General features: G+C 36.8%; 2 protein-coding genes across 2 annotated transcripts in view; one reads left to right on the top strand and one right to left on the bottom strand.

Annotated features, from left to right (window-relative positions):
• The first annotated feature begins 7,168 nt into the window (after positions 1-7,168).
• Positions 7,169-8,019, top strand: LOC128222403 (uncharacterized). Its single transcript, XM_052931383.1, has 3 exons — positions 7,169-7,260; positions 7,670-7,831; positions 7,869-8,019. Exons 1-3 carry the CDS (start codon positions 7,169-7,171, stop codon positions 8,017-8,019), a joined length of 405 nt encoding a protein of 134 aa, XP_052787343.1.
• A 1,796-nt stretch (positions 8,020-9,815) lies between these two features.
• The window catches only part of LOC128222099 (uncharacterized), a 72,234-nt gene continuing 66,675 nt past the window's right edge, over positions 9,816-15,374 (bottom strand). Inside the window, exon 15 of the mRNA XM_052930945.1 lies at positions 9,816-14,593. Coding sequence (XP_052786905.1) covers positions 14,545-14,593 — 49 coding nt within the window. The 3' untranslated portion in view covers positions 9,816-14,544. The remainder of the gene's footprint in view (positions 14,594-15,374) is intronic.

Raw genomic sequence — 15,374 nt, 5'->3', positions numbered from 1 at the left:
AGGTAGAACGTCATTGTTAAGTAAATGTGCTGTACATGTTTTTCTCGTGACAGAAATGGTGAGCTAGGTAGAACGTCATTGTTAAGTTATCGTGCTGTATATGTACTTCCTGTGACAGAAATTGTGAGCTAGGTAGAACGTCATTGTTAAGTAAACGTGTTGTACATGTTATTCCTGTGACAGCTGTACATGTTATTCCTGTGAATGGAATGGCGAGCTTGGTAGAACGTCATTGTTAAGAAAACGTGCTGTACATGTTATTGCCGTGACAGAATTGATGAGCTATGTAGAACCTCATTGTTAAGTAAACGTGATGTTCATGTTATTAGATTTTGGCTGAATGTATTTAATATGCAAGCTATAAAATTAGTTAGAATTATGTAATATAACATGTGTGTAGAATTAGACAGACACACGAATTGTGAATCATTGGCATATCTTGTAAGAGGCTAATTACAAAGATCTGTATTGAATGATATATGTGTCACAAATATTGTATTTTGATTAGCATTTTTCGTTTGTCTTGTTTTTATTTTATTTATGAGGGAACCATTTTTTCATGATTTAAAGAGAAGAACAAAGTTTTATTACATTTTTATTTTGTTCATTTATCATTGCTAAGTGAGGTAAATATGTTTAAAAAGAAAAAAAAATATTCAAAAGTATTTCAATACTTCAATTTTATTTGACTAAGTAATTATTGGTATATTGTCATATTTTTGTATATTGGTTATGCATTGAATTGTATTGGTTGTTTCTTCTAGACATTTACGTTATTTACATATTTTCGATAGGAATTTTAGTCTTGTATATAATATCATAAATGATACGTTGAAATAATATGGTCATTATAGCTTGCAAGATGCTTATATATGTTCTTGTTAATACTATACTTCTTTAGATATTAAGGAATACATTCGTATTTCTTCCTATAAATCATCAAGTTACTTTGGGATACTTTGGCGATGTAGGTATACGGCGAACAGGGATGTAACAAAACACTTCTGGGAGTTCGTGCTTCCGGCCTGTGTGGGTAGGACGTGAACACAGGGCGTAACGCTAATGTTGGAGGTTTTGTTTGGAAACGGTAGAATCAGCGGCAGGTGTCGCTGGGTGGTCGTCGGTTATGCCAGTTTCTATGGACGTTAACATCAATTGACGTCGGAGGACGCTTACTGCGGAGCCCGTGGCACTGTGTAATGGTCTGTTTGGTCGTTTGAGCGTCGACATTCGTGTGACATCGGAAGATGGGAATAGGGGACGCTGTGTGATCTTCGTTGGTTTGTTTGTTGATGTCGGAGTGTTAGTAATCAATAATATGCTGCTAATTTGCTATATTTTGACATGTTTTTAAGCAGAAAGTAACAGATATATTTATACATAACTGGAGCTCAGAATTATCAGAGTCTGGGAGAGCTTAAACATATGTGCTAATGTCAAACTTTAAACCAAGTGGTGATGTAAGTATTGCAAAATGTACAATTGCTTTATCGTGAATAGGATTATATGTACACATATAACCAGTATAGTCAGGAAGATGGCATAAGCCAGTAGGTTTTCCATGTACAGAAAATATAATGTCATTTGTTCTATGTGCTATCAGATAGGTAACATTTTGACTTTAATGTTAGCTTTATACTGATAAAAACACATTACGAATAACGATGTACGACTAAATGTTAAAATAAATTGTAAAGAATATTCACCTCTCAAAATATTAACGAAAATAGAAAAGTTAGCGGTTTTAAGCTATAGATTTGAGAAAAAACAACAACATATTATTCTTACAACGGATTGATAATGCCTTATTTATTAAAGGTCGTTAGCAAATAAACACTTACGACATGTGGCAGCATATGTTATTACTTATCTTGTTCATCTCTTTATTTACTTTGATATCCTGGTTTGTAAAATTATAATACAATAATTGTTTAAACCCGTAAGCATTAAAGTGTTCTTAGACGAATAATGTCAGATATGTGTCTACATATGACTGAAAAGTTACTTGCAGGAGTAAGAACTAATGCTCTTGGTGGATTAGGTATCCGTATCAGTATTTGTTCCAATTACACTGTTTTGTATTTAATTAAATTCTGACTCCGAAGACGATTTCACGTTAATGGGTGTTGAAACATGATAAAGCTTACAAGAGTGTCATTACTGATGAGTGTAGGGATAGGTTTGAGACTTAGTACTTTAACAGTGTGGGATTGTGAACCAATTAACTAGTTTATCTCCCACCCCAATCATGTTTAGCTTATTGTCTGTGTTGTTTTCTGACGTTGTGTGTTTGATGTGCAGGCCTTAAACCTAGTGCCTCTAACAGTGTTACCGCTAATGTCTTGACGTTGTGTGTTTGATGTGCAGGCCTTAAACCTAGTGCCTCTAACAGTGTTACCGCTTATGTCTTGACGTTGTGTGGTGCTGTGCAGGGCCTTAAACCTAGTGCCTCTACCAGTGTTACCGCTCATGTCTTGACGTTGTGTGGTGCTGTGCAGGGCCTTAAACCTAGTGCCTCTAGCACTGTTACCGCTCATGTTTTGACGTTGTGTGGTGCTGTGCAGGGCCTTAAACCTACTACCTCTAACAGTGTTACCGCTCAGGTCTTGACGTTGTGTGGTGCTGTGCAGGGCCTTAAACCTAGTGCTTCTAACAGTGTTACCGCTCATGTCTTGACGTTGTGTGGTGCTGTGCAGGGCCTTAAACCTAGTGCCTCTAACAGTGTTACCGCTCATGTCTTAACGTTGTGTGTTTGATGTGCTAGGCCTTAAACCTAGTGCCTCTTACAGTGTTACTGCTCATGTCTTGGCGTTGTGTGTTTGATGTGCTAGGCCTTAAACCTAGTGCCTCTAACAGTGTTACAGCTCATGTCTTGGCGTTGTGTGTTTGATGTGCTAGGCCTTAAACCTAGTGCCTCTAACAGTGTTACCGCTCATGTCTTGGCGTTGTGTATTTGATGTGCTAGGCCTTAAACCTAGTGTTTCTAACAGTGTTACCGCTCATGTCTTGGCGTTGTGTGTTTGATGAGATAGGCATTAAATATAGTGCCTCTAACAGTGTTACCGCTCATGTCTTGGTGTTGTGCGTTTGATGTGCTAGGCCTTAAACCTACTGCCTCTAACAGTGTTACCGCTCATGTCTTGACGGTGTGTGTTTGATGTGTAAGGCCTTAAATCTAGTGCCTCTAACAGTGTTACCGCTCATGTCTTGACGGTGTGTGTTTGATGTGCTAGGCCTTAGATCTAGTGCCTCTAACAGTGTTGCCGCTCATGTCTTGGCGTTGTGTGTTTGATGTGCTAGGCCTTAAATCTAGTGCCTCTAACAGAGTTGCCGCTCATGTCTTGGCGTTGTGCGTTTGATGTGCTAGGCCTTAAATCTAGTGCCTCTAACAGTGTTACCGCTCATGTCTTGACGGTGTATGTTTGATGTGCTAGGACTTAAAGCTAGTGCCTCTAACAGTGTTACCGCTCATGTCTTGACGGTGTGTGTTTGATGTGCTAGGCCTTAAATCTAGTGCCTCTAACAGTGTTGCCGCTCATGTCTTGGCGTTGTGTGTTTGATGTGCTAGGCCTTAGACCTAGTGCCTCTAACAATGTTACCGCTCATGTCTTGACGGTGTGTGTTTGATTTGCTAGGCCTTAAACCTAGTGCCTCTAACAGTGTTACCGCTCATGTCTTGACGGTGTGTGTTTGATGTGCTAGGCCTTAAATCTAGTGCCACTAACAGTGTTACCGCTCATGTCTTGGCGTTGTGTGTTTGATGTGCTAGGCCTTAAATCTAGTGCCCCTAACAGTGTTACCGCTCATGTCTTGAAGGTGTGTGTTTGATGTGCTAGGCCTTGAATCTAGTGCCTCTAACAATGTTACCGCTCATGTCTTGGAGGTGTGTGTTTGATGTGCTAGGCCTTAAACCTAGTGCCACTAACAGTGTTGCCGCTCATGTCTTGACGGTGTGTGTTTGATGTGCTAGGCCTTAAACCTAGTGCCTCTAACAGTATTACCGCTCATGTCTTGACGGTGTGTGTTTGATGTGCTAGGCCTTAAACCTAGTGACACTAACAGTGTTACCGCTCATGTCTTGACGTTGTGTGTTTGATGTGCTAGGCCTTAAACCTAGTGTCTCTAACAATGTTACCGCTCATATCTTGGCGTTGTGTGTTTGAAGTGCTAGGCCTTAAACTTCTGCCTCTAACAGTGTTACCGCTCATGTCTTTGCGTTGTGTGTTTGATGTGCTACGCCTTAAATCTAGTGCCTTTAACAGTGTTACCGCTCATGTATTGGCTTCCTGAATCAAATATTATACAACTATTAACATAGTTTATTCTTTGTTTTTGTATTACATAAGCACTCACAAAAACGGTTAATATAAATCAATCGGCATTTAAGAGATCAAAACTATTTTTGTTTTAACTGTAATCGCCTGTTAGCACATTAAATAAAAATATATTGTACTAAAGATTGACAGTTAGTTAAAATTGTGTAATATTAAAGGGACTGTCAACCTAATATTACATGTCAACTATTCTGCCTTTAGTTCAGTCAACCTCATTCTTCTGTTATAACATATCTAAAGTCATAGTAGATAATTATGGATATTGATACCGAGATGTTTTAAAAGAATATTATATTACCAGGTACCGACTGTGACGATAGCCCCGGTCTCAACATAATCCGGTATCATAAAGAACTGCTAAAATCTACGATACAATAGTAACAAAGCAAGAACATCTACATATTTGCGTTGTCAACATTAAGCTCTATTAAGTTTTGCAAGTTCTAGACGATCAGACTTTGATGTTTGTTCAGATGTTTAACAATTAAAACAATTCCGTGATCTTTAACGGTACTTTCAATAAACTTAAAAAATGAAAATTTAGAACCTATACACACTGTTAATGTCCATTTCCATCTAATTCATAGAGATTTGTTATGGAGTATTTTCAACGCATGACAAAATGTAATGGCTCCAGTGATTGTCTTTCGTGTATTCGAGTAACAAAATTGAGTAAGAGCTAGCAACACACCACATGATATACAAATTTGTCTACTGTCTTGTTTCTATCAACTTCCTCCTATATTAAACATCCATGTCAGTCAGTCGTTGCATGTGATAGTATATATAAAAACAGCTACTTATTACAAATAAAACTCCACACAGTGATTACTTCCCTTTGCACTTACAAATCACAGCACTGTTTCTATATCCACCACGATATTGTCATACAGAATATCGAAGTCTTAAATGACTTATGGATGCATCTTACACCTAAAGTTGATACTGAAATATTTTGGATACTGTTTTTATACAAAACCATAATAATGGGAATTCAGTGCCTGGGAGTTGAATTGCTGGACTGAAATATGAAACCAGAACAGGGTTATTCGTTCTGTAACAAACAGCTGTGGCTGTAGTTGTGCAAAATAAATTAATACGTGCACTTCAAACGCTATGTTCAAGAAATTCAAGATGCAGTTTCTGATAACATTATATGTACCAGTAGTCGAGTGTTTCTCGGACAGTAGTAGTCCTCGAAATGGCATGAGTTTTGCCTCATTTTGATAGGTATCTTCAATCAAGTGATTGAATCATTTGTATAGGTACCAACACTTTCCAACAGGTTGGGAATAATTTTGATTTAAAACGGAAAGTTGATCACTGATTCAAATCACATTTTACTTCCGCTATAAAACGTATACATGGCTACTGGAAGCCACGTGTCCGAGGACTACTCATCTACTGAAGTCACTGGTCCCAAAACTTCTCGCCTTTTGGTTGTCACGTATCGGAGAACTTAGAACGCTACCTGGAAGGCAGGTGTCCGAGAACTAATAGCCTACTGGATGCCACGTGTCCGAGAACTACTCACCAGTCGGAAGGCACGTGTCCGAGAACTACTCACCCACTGATAAACACATGTCCGAGAATTACTCACCTACTGGTAGGCACGTGTCCGAGTACTTCTCACCTACTGATAAACACATGTCAGAGAATTACTCAGCTACTGGTAGGCACGCGTCCGAGAACTACTCACCCACTGGTAGGCACGTGTCCGAGAACTACTCACCTAATGATAGGCACATGTCCGAGAACTACCCACCTACTGGAAGCCACGTGTCTGAGAACTACTCACCTACTGGAAGGCACGTATAAGAGAACGTGTCGTCTACTGAAAGGCACGTGTCCGACAACTACCCGCCTACTGGAAGCCACGTGTCTGAGAACTACTCAACTACTGGAAGACACATGTCCGAGAACTACTCATATACTGGAAGCCAAGTGTCTGAGAACTACCCACCTACTGAAAGGCACGTATAAGAGAACTTGTCGCCTACTGAAAGGCGCGTGTCCGAAAACTACTCATTTTATGGAAGACTTTTATCCGAGAACTAGTCGCCTTCTGGAAGGAACGTTTCCGTGAACTGCTCCGCATACTGGTAGACAAGTGTCAGAGAACTACGCGCCTAATGGTGACACGTGTCCGAAAATAGCTCAACTACAGGAAGGCACGAGTCTTAGAACAACTCGGATATTGGATGGCATGTGTCTGCGATCTGCTTGCCTACTAGTCGGCACTGGTCTTAGAACTTCCCACTTATTGAAAGACAATTGTTCGAGAACTAATCGCCTACTGGTTGGCACATGTGAGAAAACTACTCACCTACTAGTAGGCAAGTGTCTCATACTATTAGTCATATTTCGAATAACTTTTCGCCTTCTGGTAGGCAAGTGCACGAGAACTAATCGCCATCCGGAATCACGTGTCCAAGAAATACTCGCTTACTTGTAGGTACTCACTGGCAGACACGTGTTCATAAACAACTCGTCTACTGGTAGGTAATATCTGAGATACACTAGCCTACTGGTTGGTACATGTCCGCATACAACTCGCCTTCAGGAAGTTACATGTCCGAAACCACTCGCCTACTGGTAGGTACATGTCCGAGAACAACTCGCCTACTGGTAGGTACATGTCTGAGAACAACTCGCCTACTGATAAGTACATGTCTGAGAACAACTCGCCTACTGGTAGGTAAAAGTCCGAGAACAACTCGCCTACTGGTAGGTACATGTCCGAGAACAACTCGCCTACTGGTAGGTAAAAGTCCGAGAACAACTCGCCTACTGGTAGGTACATGTCCAAAAACAACACGCCTTCAGGTAGGTACATGTCCGAGAAATACTCGCCTCCTGGTAGACACGTGTTCAAAAACAACTCGCTTACTGACATGCACGTGTCCGAGAACTACTCACCTACCAGGTATTAAGTAACCGATCAATTCTCCCCTTCTTAAAATCACGTGTCCGTGAACGATTCGCCTACTGTTTGGCACGTGATCTACTAACTAACCTCTTGTCGCGTGTCCAAAATTATTCAATTACTGGTAGGTAAGTGTCCGAAAGCTTCTCGCCTACTCGTCTACTGGTATGCACATGTCAGATAATTACTCGCCTACTGGTAGTCACGTGTCTAAGAACTACTCACCTACTTGAAATCACATGTATCAGAACTAACCGCCTTCTGGAAGGCACATGTCTAAAAACTACAGAAACTGGTCCGAGAACTACTCGCCTACTGGTTCGCACTACTCGTCTTCTAATGGGCACGTGCCTCCGAACTTTTCGCCTACTGGCAGACACGTGTAGGAAAACTACTTGACTACTTGCAGGCACGTGTCGGATAACACCTCGCCCACTGACAGGCACGTGTCGGAGAACTACTCGCCCACTGACAGGCACGTGTCGGAGAACTACTCGCCCACTGGCAGGCAAGTGTCGGAGAACTACTCGCCCACTGACAAATCACGTGTCGGAGAAGTACTCGCCCACTGGTAGGCACGTGTCGGATAATTAATCGCCCACTGCCAGGCACGTGTCGGAGAAGTACTCGCCCACTGGCAAGCACTTGTCTGAGAGCTACTCGCCCACTGGCAGGCACGTGTTGGAGAACTACTCGCCATATGGCAGGCACGTTTCGGAAACATACTCGATTACTGGCAGGCACGTGTCGGAGAACTAATCGACTACTGACAGGCACATGTGCGATAACTACTCACCTGTTGGAATTCACCTGTCCGAGAACTTATCACTTACGCACCTACTTTTAGGTTCGTTCCCGTGATCTACAGGCCTACTTGTAGGCACGTGTCGGAGAACTTGTTTTAAAGAATATTGAAACAAGCAACTTGAAATAAGTGAACGTTTCTATTTTTTTATATTGTCAATCGTCATACACAGTTAGTCTTTTTCCTGTTGAAATTCTTAGTTTTACCACGTGAATGCTTCTATTTCAAGGTAAGTGCCATTGCACTGTTTTCAAGAATGCTTATGAATTCTTTGTGAGGTTTATTACTCAAATATCGATCAGTTATCGCTTGAAACGGAAATAAATCAAAACCGCCAGGCCCAAGTTCAAGTTGTATTGAAATTGTCATTGATTGAAGCAAGATGAATTTATTGTAACAATGTTCACATTTGTCTCTGGTCCTTTAAAGAGAACATGACCTTTATTCTCTACGAATCATGAAATTTCATTGGAAGCGTTTCTGGGTGTAAATAAACGATTGACGATGGGGCAGCGAGAGCCTGGTCGATTTTAAAAGACAGTTGTGCGCTTGGTTTACTGACTCCAAGCATAGTTATATACTAAGCCATCTTTGATCGGACCTTTTTGATTTATAGGCTTAAACAAAAGGTAGCATTTGTCATAAGATAAGCCAGCTGTCTTACCATTATAAGCGCAAACTTAGTTCATTTAAAAAAGTAGTGTGTCCTTGATGGGTACAGCTTTATACAACACATTTACACCATGATGATGAAACAGCGCAAGCTTGGTTCATTTTAACAAAGAGCTGTGGCCTTGTTTGAAATATCATTAGTCTTATTTAACAACTATCAACGCCATAAAGATGGAGCTGCGCACGCTTGGTTCATTTTAACAGAGATTGTGGCTTCGTTAGACACAGTTTTATGCTTATATTACAACAATCAACACCATGAAGATGGAGCTGTGCACGCTTGGTTAATTTTAACAGCGAGTTGTCATCTTGTTAGATACAGCTTTATGCTTATATTACAACTATCAATACCATGAAGATGGAGCTGCACACGCTTGATTCATTTAAACAGCGAATTGTTGCCTCGTAATATACAGCTTTATGCTTATATAACAACTATCAACACCATGAAGATGGAGCTGTACACGCTTGGTTCATTTTAATAGAGAGTTGTGGCCTTGTTAGATACATTTTTATGCTTATATTACAACTATCAACACCATACAGATGGAGCTGTGCACATTTGGTTTATTTTAACAGAGAAGTATGGCCTTGTTAGATACAGCTTTATGCTTATATAACAGCTATAAACACCATGACATTGGAGCTGTGCACGCTTGGTTCATGTTAATAGAGTTGTGGCCTAGTTAGATACAACTTTATTCTCTTCATACACCTTTCAACAACCTACGGATGGGAGAGCGTTAATTTGGTTCAGTTTAATAGAGAGTTGTGAAATTGCTATAGAGAGCTTTATGCTTATTCTCCATTGCATTAACTCCATGCATGGTAACATACCAAACCGGCTTTTGCCACTATTACCTGTCCAAATAAAACGAGTTTGTGTCATAAGATAAGCCAGTTGACCGGCAACCTGACTTTCGTATTTTGAAACCAAAAACGTAAGCACAACCATGAAGATTATGCAATTCTTTTCTTTAATTCTGTATTGCAGAAAACCAGTGCCATCTAGAAAGTACTACATAAGGTCAAATGCCCATTTAGTCGTGCTTTATAAGAAATGAAAATCTGCAAAACAGATAATCACAGACATTTATTCAATCTATCATAGCAATGTTTATCAAACACACACATTTACTCAATTTCTAGTAGCAATACACACCACATAAACACATTTGTTCAATCTCTGAAAACAATATATATCATACACACATCTATTCAATTATTGGCTGAAATTTAAATTAAAAAAAATAATATTTATGAACAAAGCTAGATATGCTCATTTTTACTGTAAAAATACGACTCCACTTGATTGACAAATTAGTACTCCGTGAAAAGTTACTACACATGGTCTGTACATATACTTATTACACACAATCCATACATAGTTACTACACATCGTCCGTACATATACTTATTACACACACTCCATACATATAGTTCGAATGCATCATCCATACACATAATTCTACACACAATTTATACATAGAGTTATTACACATAATCCATACATACAGTTATTACACATGATTCATACATACAGTAATTACACATAATCCATACATACAGTTATTGCACATAATCCATACATACTGTTATTGCACATAATCCATACATACAGTTATTAAACAATATCCATTCAAACATTTTTAACATATAATCCTTACATATGGTAAGAATGCATCATCCATACACACATTTCTTACACACAACCTATACGTGGAGTTATTACACACTATCCAAACATAGAGCTGTTACCCAGCACCCACACATACAATTATTACACATCATCCATTTAAAAAGAGTTATTACACACCATAAAAATATATTTATTAAAAACATTCCAAGCATAGAGTTATTACACACGGTCCATACACAAAATAGAGTTATTATATACCATCCATACATACAGTTATTAGATACCATCCAAAATATATTATTACACACCGTCTATACATTGGGTAATTAAACACCATCCATACACCACACCGTGTATACATAGGGTTATTACACATCGTATATACATAGAGTTATTAAACAACATCCATATATAGAGTCAATTCACACCATACACACATAAAAATATTACACGCCATCCAAACACAGAGTTAATACACACCATCAATACACATAATTAAAACTCACTAGTCCACTCAATACAAAACGGAATAAATACACATCGTCCATACAACGACTTCAAATTTTTCATCTATGAATTGTGTCTATATCAGAGGTCATTAACACAGCATGTTTGTAGCACTTATATTTTACAACATTATTATAAACAATAAGGGTGATTGAAAGCTCCCAATGCAGGATATTCAATTCATGATTGGGAATACTTGACTTTATCGAATAAAGTTATATCTTTATTTTATAAACTGTATAAGACTGAATAAAAACGCACTTACATTATTTTGAAACGATTGTGGCCTAGACAGTTAAGATTTGGCCATATTTCGAACAAAAACACCCTTTGGCTTTTTTTTTTAAAACACCCTCATGTCGAAACGCAATAATTATGAAAAGTAAATAAATTGCAGATACAATAAGCTTACGTTAATATGACGTATTCTTAGTTTAATAAGTAAACAATATCGTCATTAACTTATAAAAAGTTAATAAATTGCAGACACCAAAAGCCTACGTTAATAATACGTCTACTTAGTTCAATATGTGAACAATATCGTAATTAATATGGAAAAAAATAAATTGCAGACACCATTAACTTACGTTAATGTTCCATCTACTACGTTAAGTAATTGAACAATATCGTAATTAACTTATGAAAAGTTAATAAATTGCAGACACCATAAGCCTACCTTAATACTACGTCTTCTTATTTCAATAAGTGAACAATATCGTAATTAATATGCAAATAGTTAATAAATTGCAGACACCATTAACTTACGTTATTGTTCCATCTGCTAAGCTTATAAACTTAACAATATAGTAATTAACCATTGAAAAGTAAATGAATTGCAGACATCATTTATGTACGTTAATGTTATATCTACTAAGTTCAATAATTGAACAAAATAGAAATGAACATGGGAAAGATAAATAAATTGCAAACACCATTACCTTACGTTCATGTTCGTCTATTTAGTTCAGTAATTGAACAATATAAGTACAACAATTGGGGAAAGCAAATACATATCAGTCACCATATTGTGTCAATCAACATACAATCACGTAACGTCGACTACGTTCAGTAATTGAACAATATAGTAATTAACTTACGAAATGTAAATGAATAACATACATCATTAACCTTCGTCCATGTGACGTATACCAAGTTCAATAAATGAACTCATTGTATATTACAATGGAAAGGTAAATAAATTTAACTAACGTTCTTGTACCGTCAACTTCATTTGTTAATGCGCTTTTCCATTTCACAAATCAATAACTCATCCACTAACTATGTTCAAAACTTGTACAAAGCAAAAGACAAAACATCATACAATGATCAGTACCTACATGTACCGTCTAATAAGTTGAATATATGAACAATGTACTTATTTACATGGGAATACTACAACTGATATGATTAACAAATGTTTAAAATTATATGCAGAAATTTCCATAAAAGGAAATTTCAAGAAACGTTCACATATTGATATATTTGTGTTTTTCATGAAGTTTTTTGTTATAAATTCAATTCTATATAAACAATGCGACTTTCCCTTTATGAAAACAATAACTCATCCAATAACTATATACACAAGCTATACAAAGCAAAATACAAATGGTGTCATGGTTTTCATGATTTTTTTTGTTATAAATTCAATTCTTAATCAATAAAACAATGCGTCTTTCCCTTTAAGAAAAGAATAACTCATCCAATAACTTTGATCATAAGTTATACAAAGCAAAATACATAAAATCATACAATGTTCAGTACGTACATGCACCGTCTAATCAGTTGAATAAATGAACAATGTAATTTTTTTATATGGGAATACTACAACTGATATGAATAACAAAGGTTAATGTATATACAAAGATATTTATAATTAGTAAATTTCAATGAAACGTGTACATATTGATTTATTTCAGTTTTTCATAAAGTTTTTCGTCATGAATTCAATTATGTACCAAAACAAGATTTCCACAGGTTATTCAAAGCTAAAAAAGTAATCATACAATGATCTTTCTTTTCACGTACCGCTTACGTATTACTATTATTTACTTCCAAAGAAAACTACAATTGAAAGAAATTGGAAATATAGGATTAAAATTCTTGTAAGTAATAGATTTAACACAAAATGCATCAAAACATGCACAGAAGTACGAACAATTTTTCATTTCTTCGTGTTTTAAGTTCAAAAAAACGTATTTTCATTCAAAAAACATATTTACAAATTGTACAAAGCAAACTTTCACCTATCATTTATCATGATCAGAACTTATGAATAGGAACATAACGACACAATTATTTCTGTCTCAATATATACTGATTAATAAAGGATATTGAAACAATGTTCATGAATGTATAAATAAAAGAAAACAAAAATGAATCATGGACAAATGTATACAGCAGACAGTATGTTATACACGCTTTCGCTTGTTTCTTTTCCTCCAATGATACATACTGTATATGTAATCTTAAAACACACTATGTTTATTCTATGATATCTGAACAAATAGGGGACAAAATAGAAAAAAAAACTATTGATAAAGGGGAAAATAATAAATGATAACTCTTGATGTAGGGGACCAAATGGAGAAAATAACAACTATTGATAAAGGGGAAAATTATAAATGATAACTCTTGATGTAGGGAACCAAATGGAGAAAAATAAGAACTATTGATAAAGGGGGGGGGGTGCATAATGTAAAATATAAGTCTTGAAAAAGGGAGCCAAATGGACAAGATCATTCCTGATAAAGGATACCAAATAAATTAATTGATTAATGGGTCAAAATAGGAAATATATCTCTTTGTAAAGAGGGCCCAAATTGAAAAGATAATTCTTGATGAAAACGGTATCATATAAAAGATAACTCTTAAAAAAGGGGGATTAATTTAATGATACCTCTTGATAAAGGGTCCAAATTGAAAAGATAACTCTTATAAAAAGGGCTAAATATAAAAGATAACACTTGATAAGGGGAGAGAATAAAGAAGACAACTTTTGATAAAAGGGCCAAATGGTAAAGATAACGGTTCATAAAGGGGCCATTTGGAAAGGGTAACTGTTGATCAAGGGGAACAAAATACACAATATAACTCTTGATAAAGGGGGCAGAATGCAGAAGGTGACTCTTAATAAAGGGGGGGGGGGCAAATGGAAAACAAACTATATTGTTTCCACCGTATGTACCTATGTTGTTATAATTTAAAACGCATATTTACATCATTCTATCAATAAGAAACTAAGCAATTATCTTTCAAACGATCTTTTAAAAAAAACCGATACATATTGTTCAAGAAAATGGATGTTTCTATACCTTGTGAAAAAACTATCAAATGACGAGAGTATTTACAGAAATGTGTGCTAAAATGAATTTGTAATTTAAGTATCTACAAAAGCGATTCAAAATTCGTTCGGTCTCACAAATTGTGTACATTGTTATTCTTACACTTTGCATGAGTGTACTCTAGTATCCCCATTGCAGGCACCAATTGTGTACATTGTTTTTCTTACACTTTGCATGAGTGTACTCTAGTATCCCCATTGCAGGCACCAATTGTGTACATTGTTCTTCTTACACTTTGCATGAGTGCACTTTAGTATGAATAAACTCTCCGTAGTGATCTCACGTTGTCAAATATTCCGACGTCCGTTCTACATGCGTGGTTATTCCGTAACTTCGGGCTTAACTGCAGTGGACATAGCGAGTGCAGACCTGAATCGAAAGAAACATTTCAGCTAGGTTATAATTTTATATCCGTTTTATTTTAAAAAAAAATGTTATTTTTATTCAAACTAACAAGTTATATCATTAATAGCTTATTAAGGCGTTTTAGATCAGTGTGTATCTAAACTATGAAACATCTGGGCTGGTATTCATTATATTTTTTTAATTGAATTTAAGAACGATGCAGCTAATCGGATTACTTGTTATTTATAACTGTCCAATACAGTGAATGAAGTAAATGATGTATGACGCTATGATTAACTTAAGTTGCAAATTGAATACCACCCCAGATGCTTAACTGTGTTTCATTCTTATAATAAAAAAAGAGTTTTAAACGATATCATAGTGTTGGGTTGTTTGTAATAAGTTTATATATATATATATATTTTAAATCCGCCCGACGCATTCGCACATTCATAACCAGTAGGGTATCACCCTTTTAGTCAACGATTGCGTCACAATCACAATCACTGTCATCACTAATAATATACATCATGTGTTTCCGGTCCGGATTGAAATATCCGATCAGAGTGCACGCGCTTAAGTCGGTAACTAGGCTTGTCGGAAAAAAAGACAAGTACAGTTTTGGTGCGTACCTTAAGTTTTTCATTCATTTTTGCACAATTCGGCAAAACGCGCGTGTGACGTTTCTAACTGACGTCAATACCCGTAGTCAGTTAAGATCACTGTTAATATCAAGCGGATCCTTTCAAGATCGTGTTTTTAATTAAATCCTGCTTACTTATTGTGGGTTCGGCAATATTCCACG

The sequence above is a fragment of the Mya arenaria genome, chromosome 16 (genome assembly GCF_026914265.1).
Source record: "Mya arenaria isolate MELC-2E11 chromosome 16, ASM2691426v1".
Classification (NCBI taxonomy): Eukaryota; Metazoa; Mollusca; class Bivalvia; order Myida; family Myidae; genus Mya; species Mya arenaria.
The sequence above is the reverse complement of the archived record's forward strand: the minus strand, read 5'-3'. Positions and strand labels throughout refer to the sequence as shown.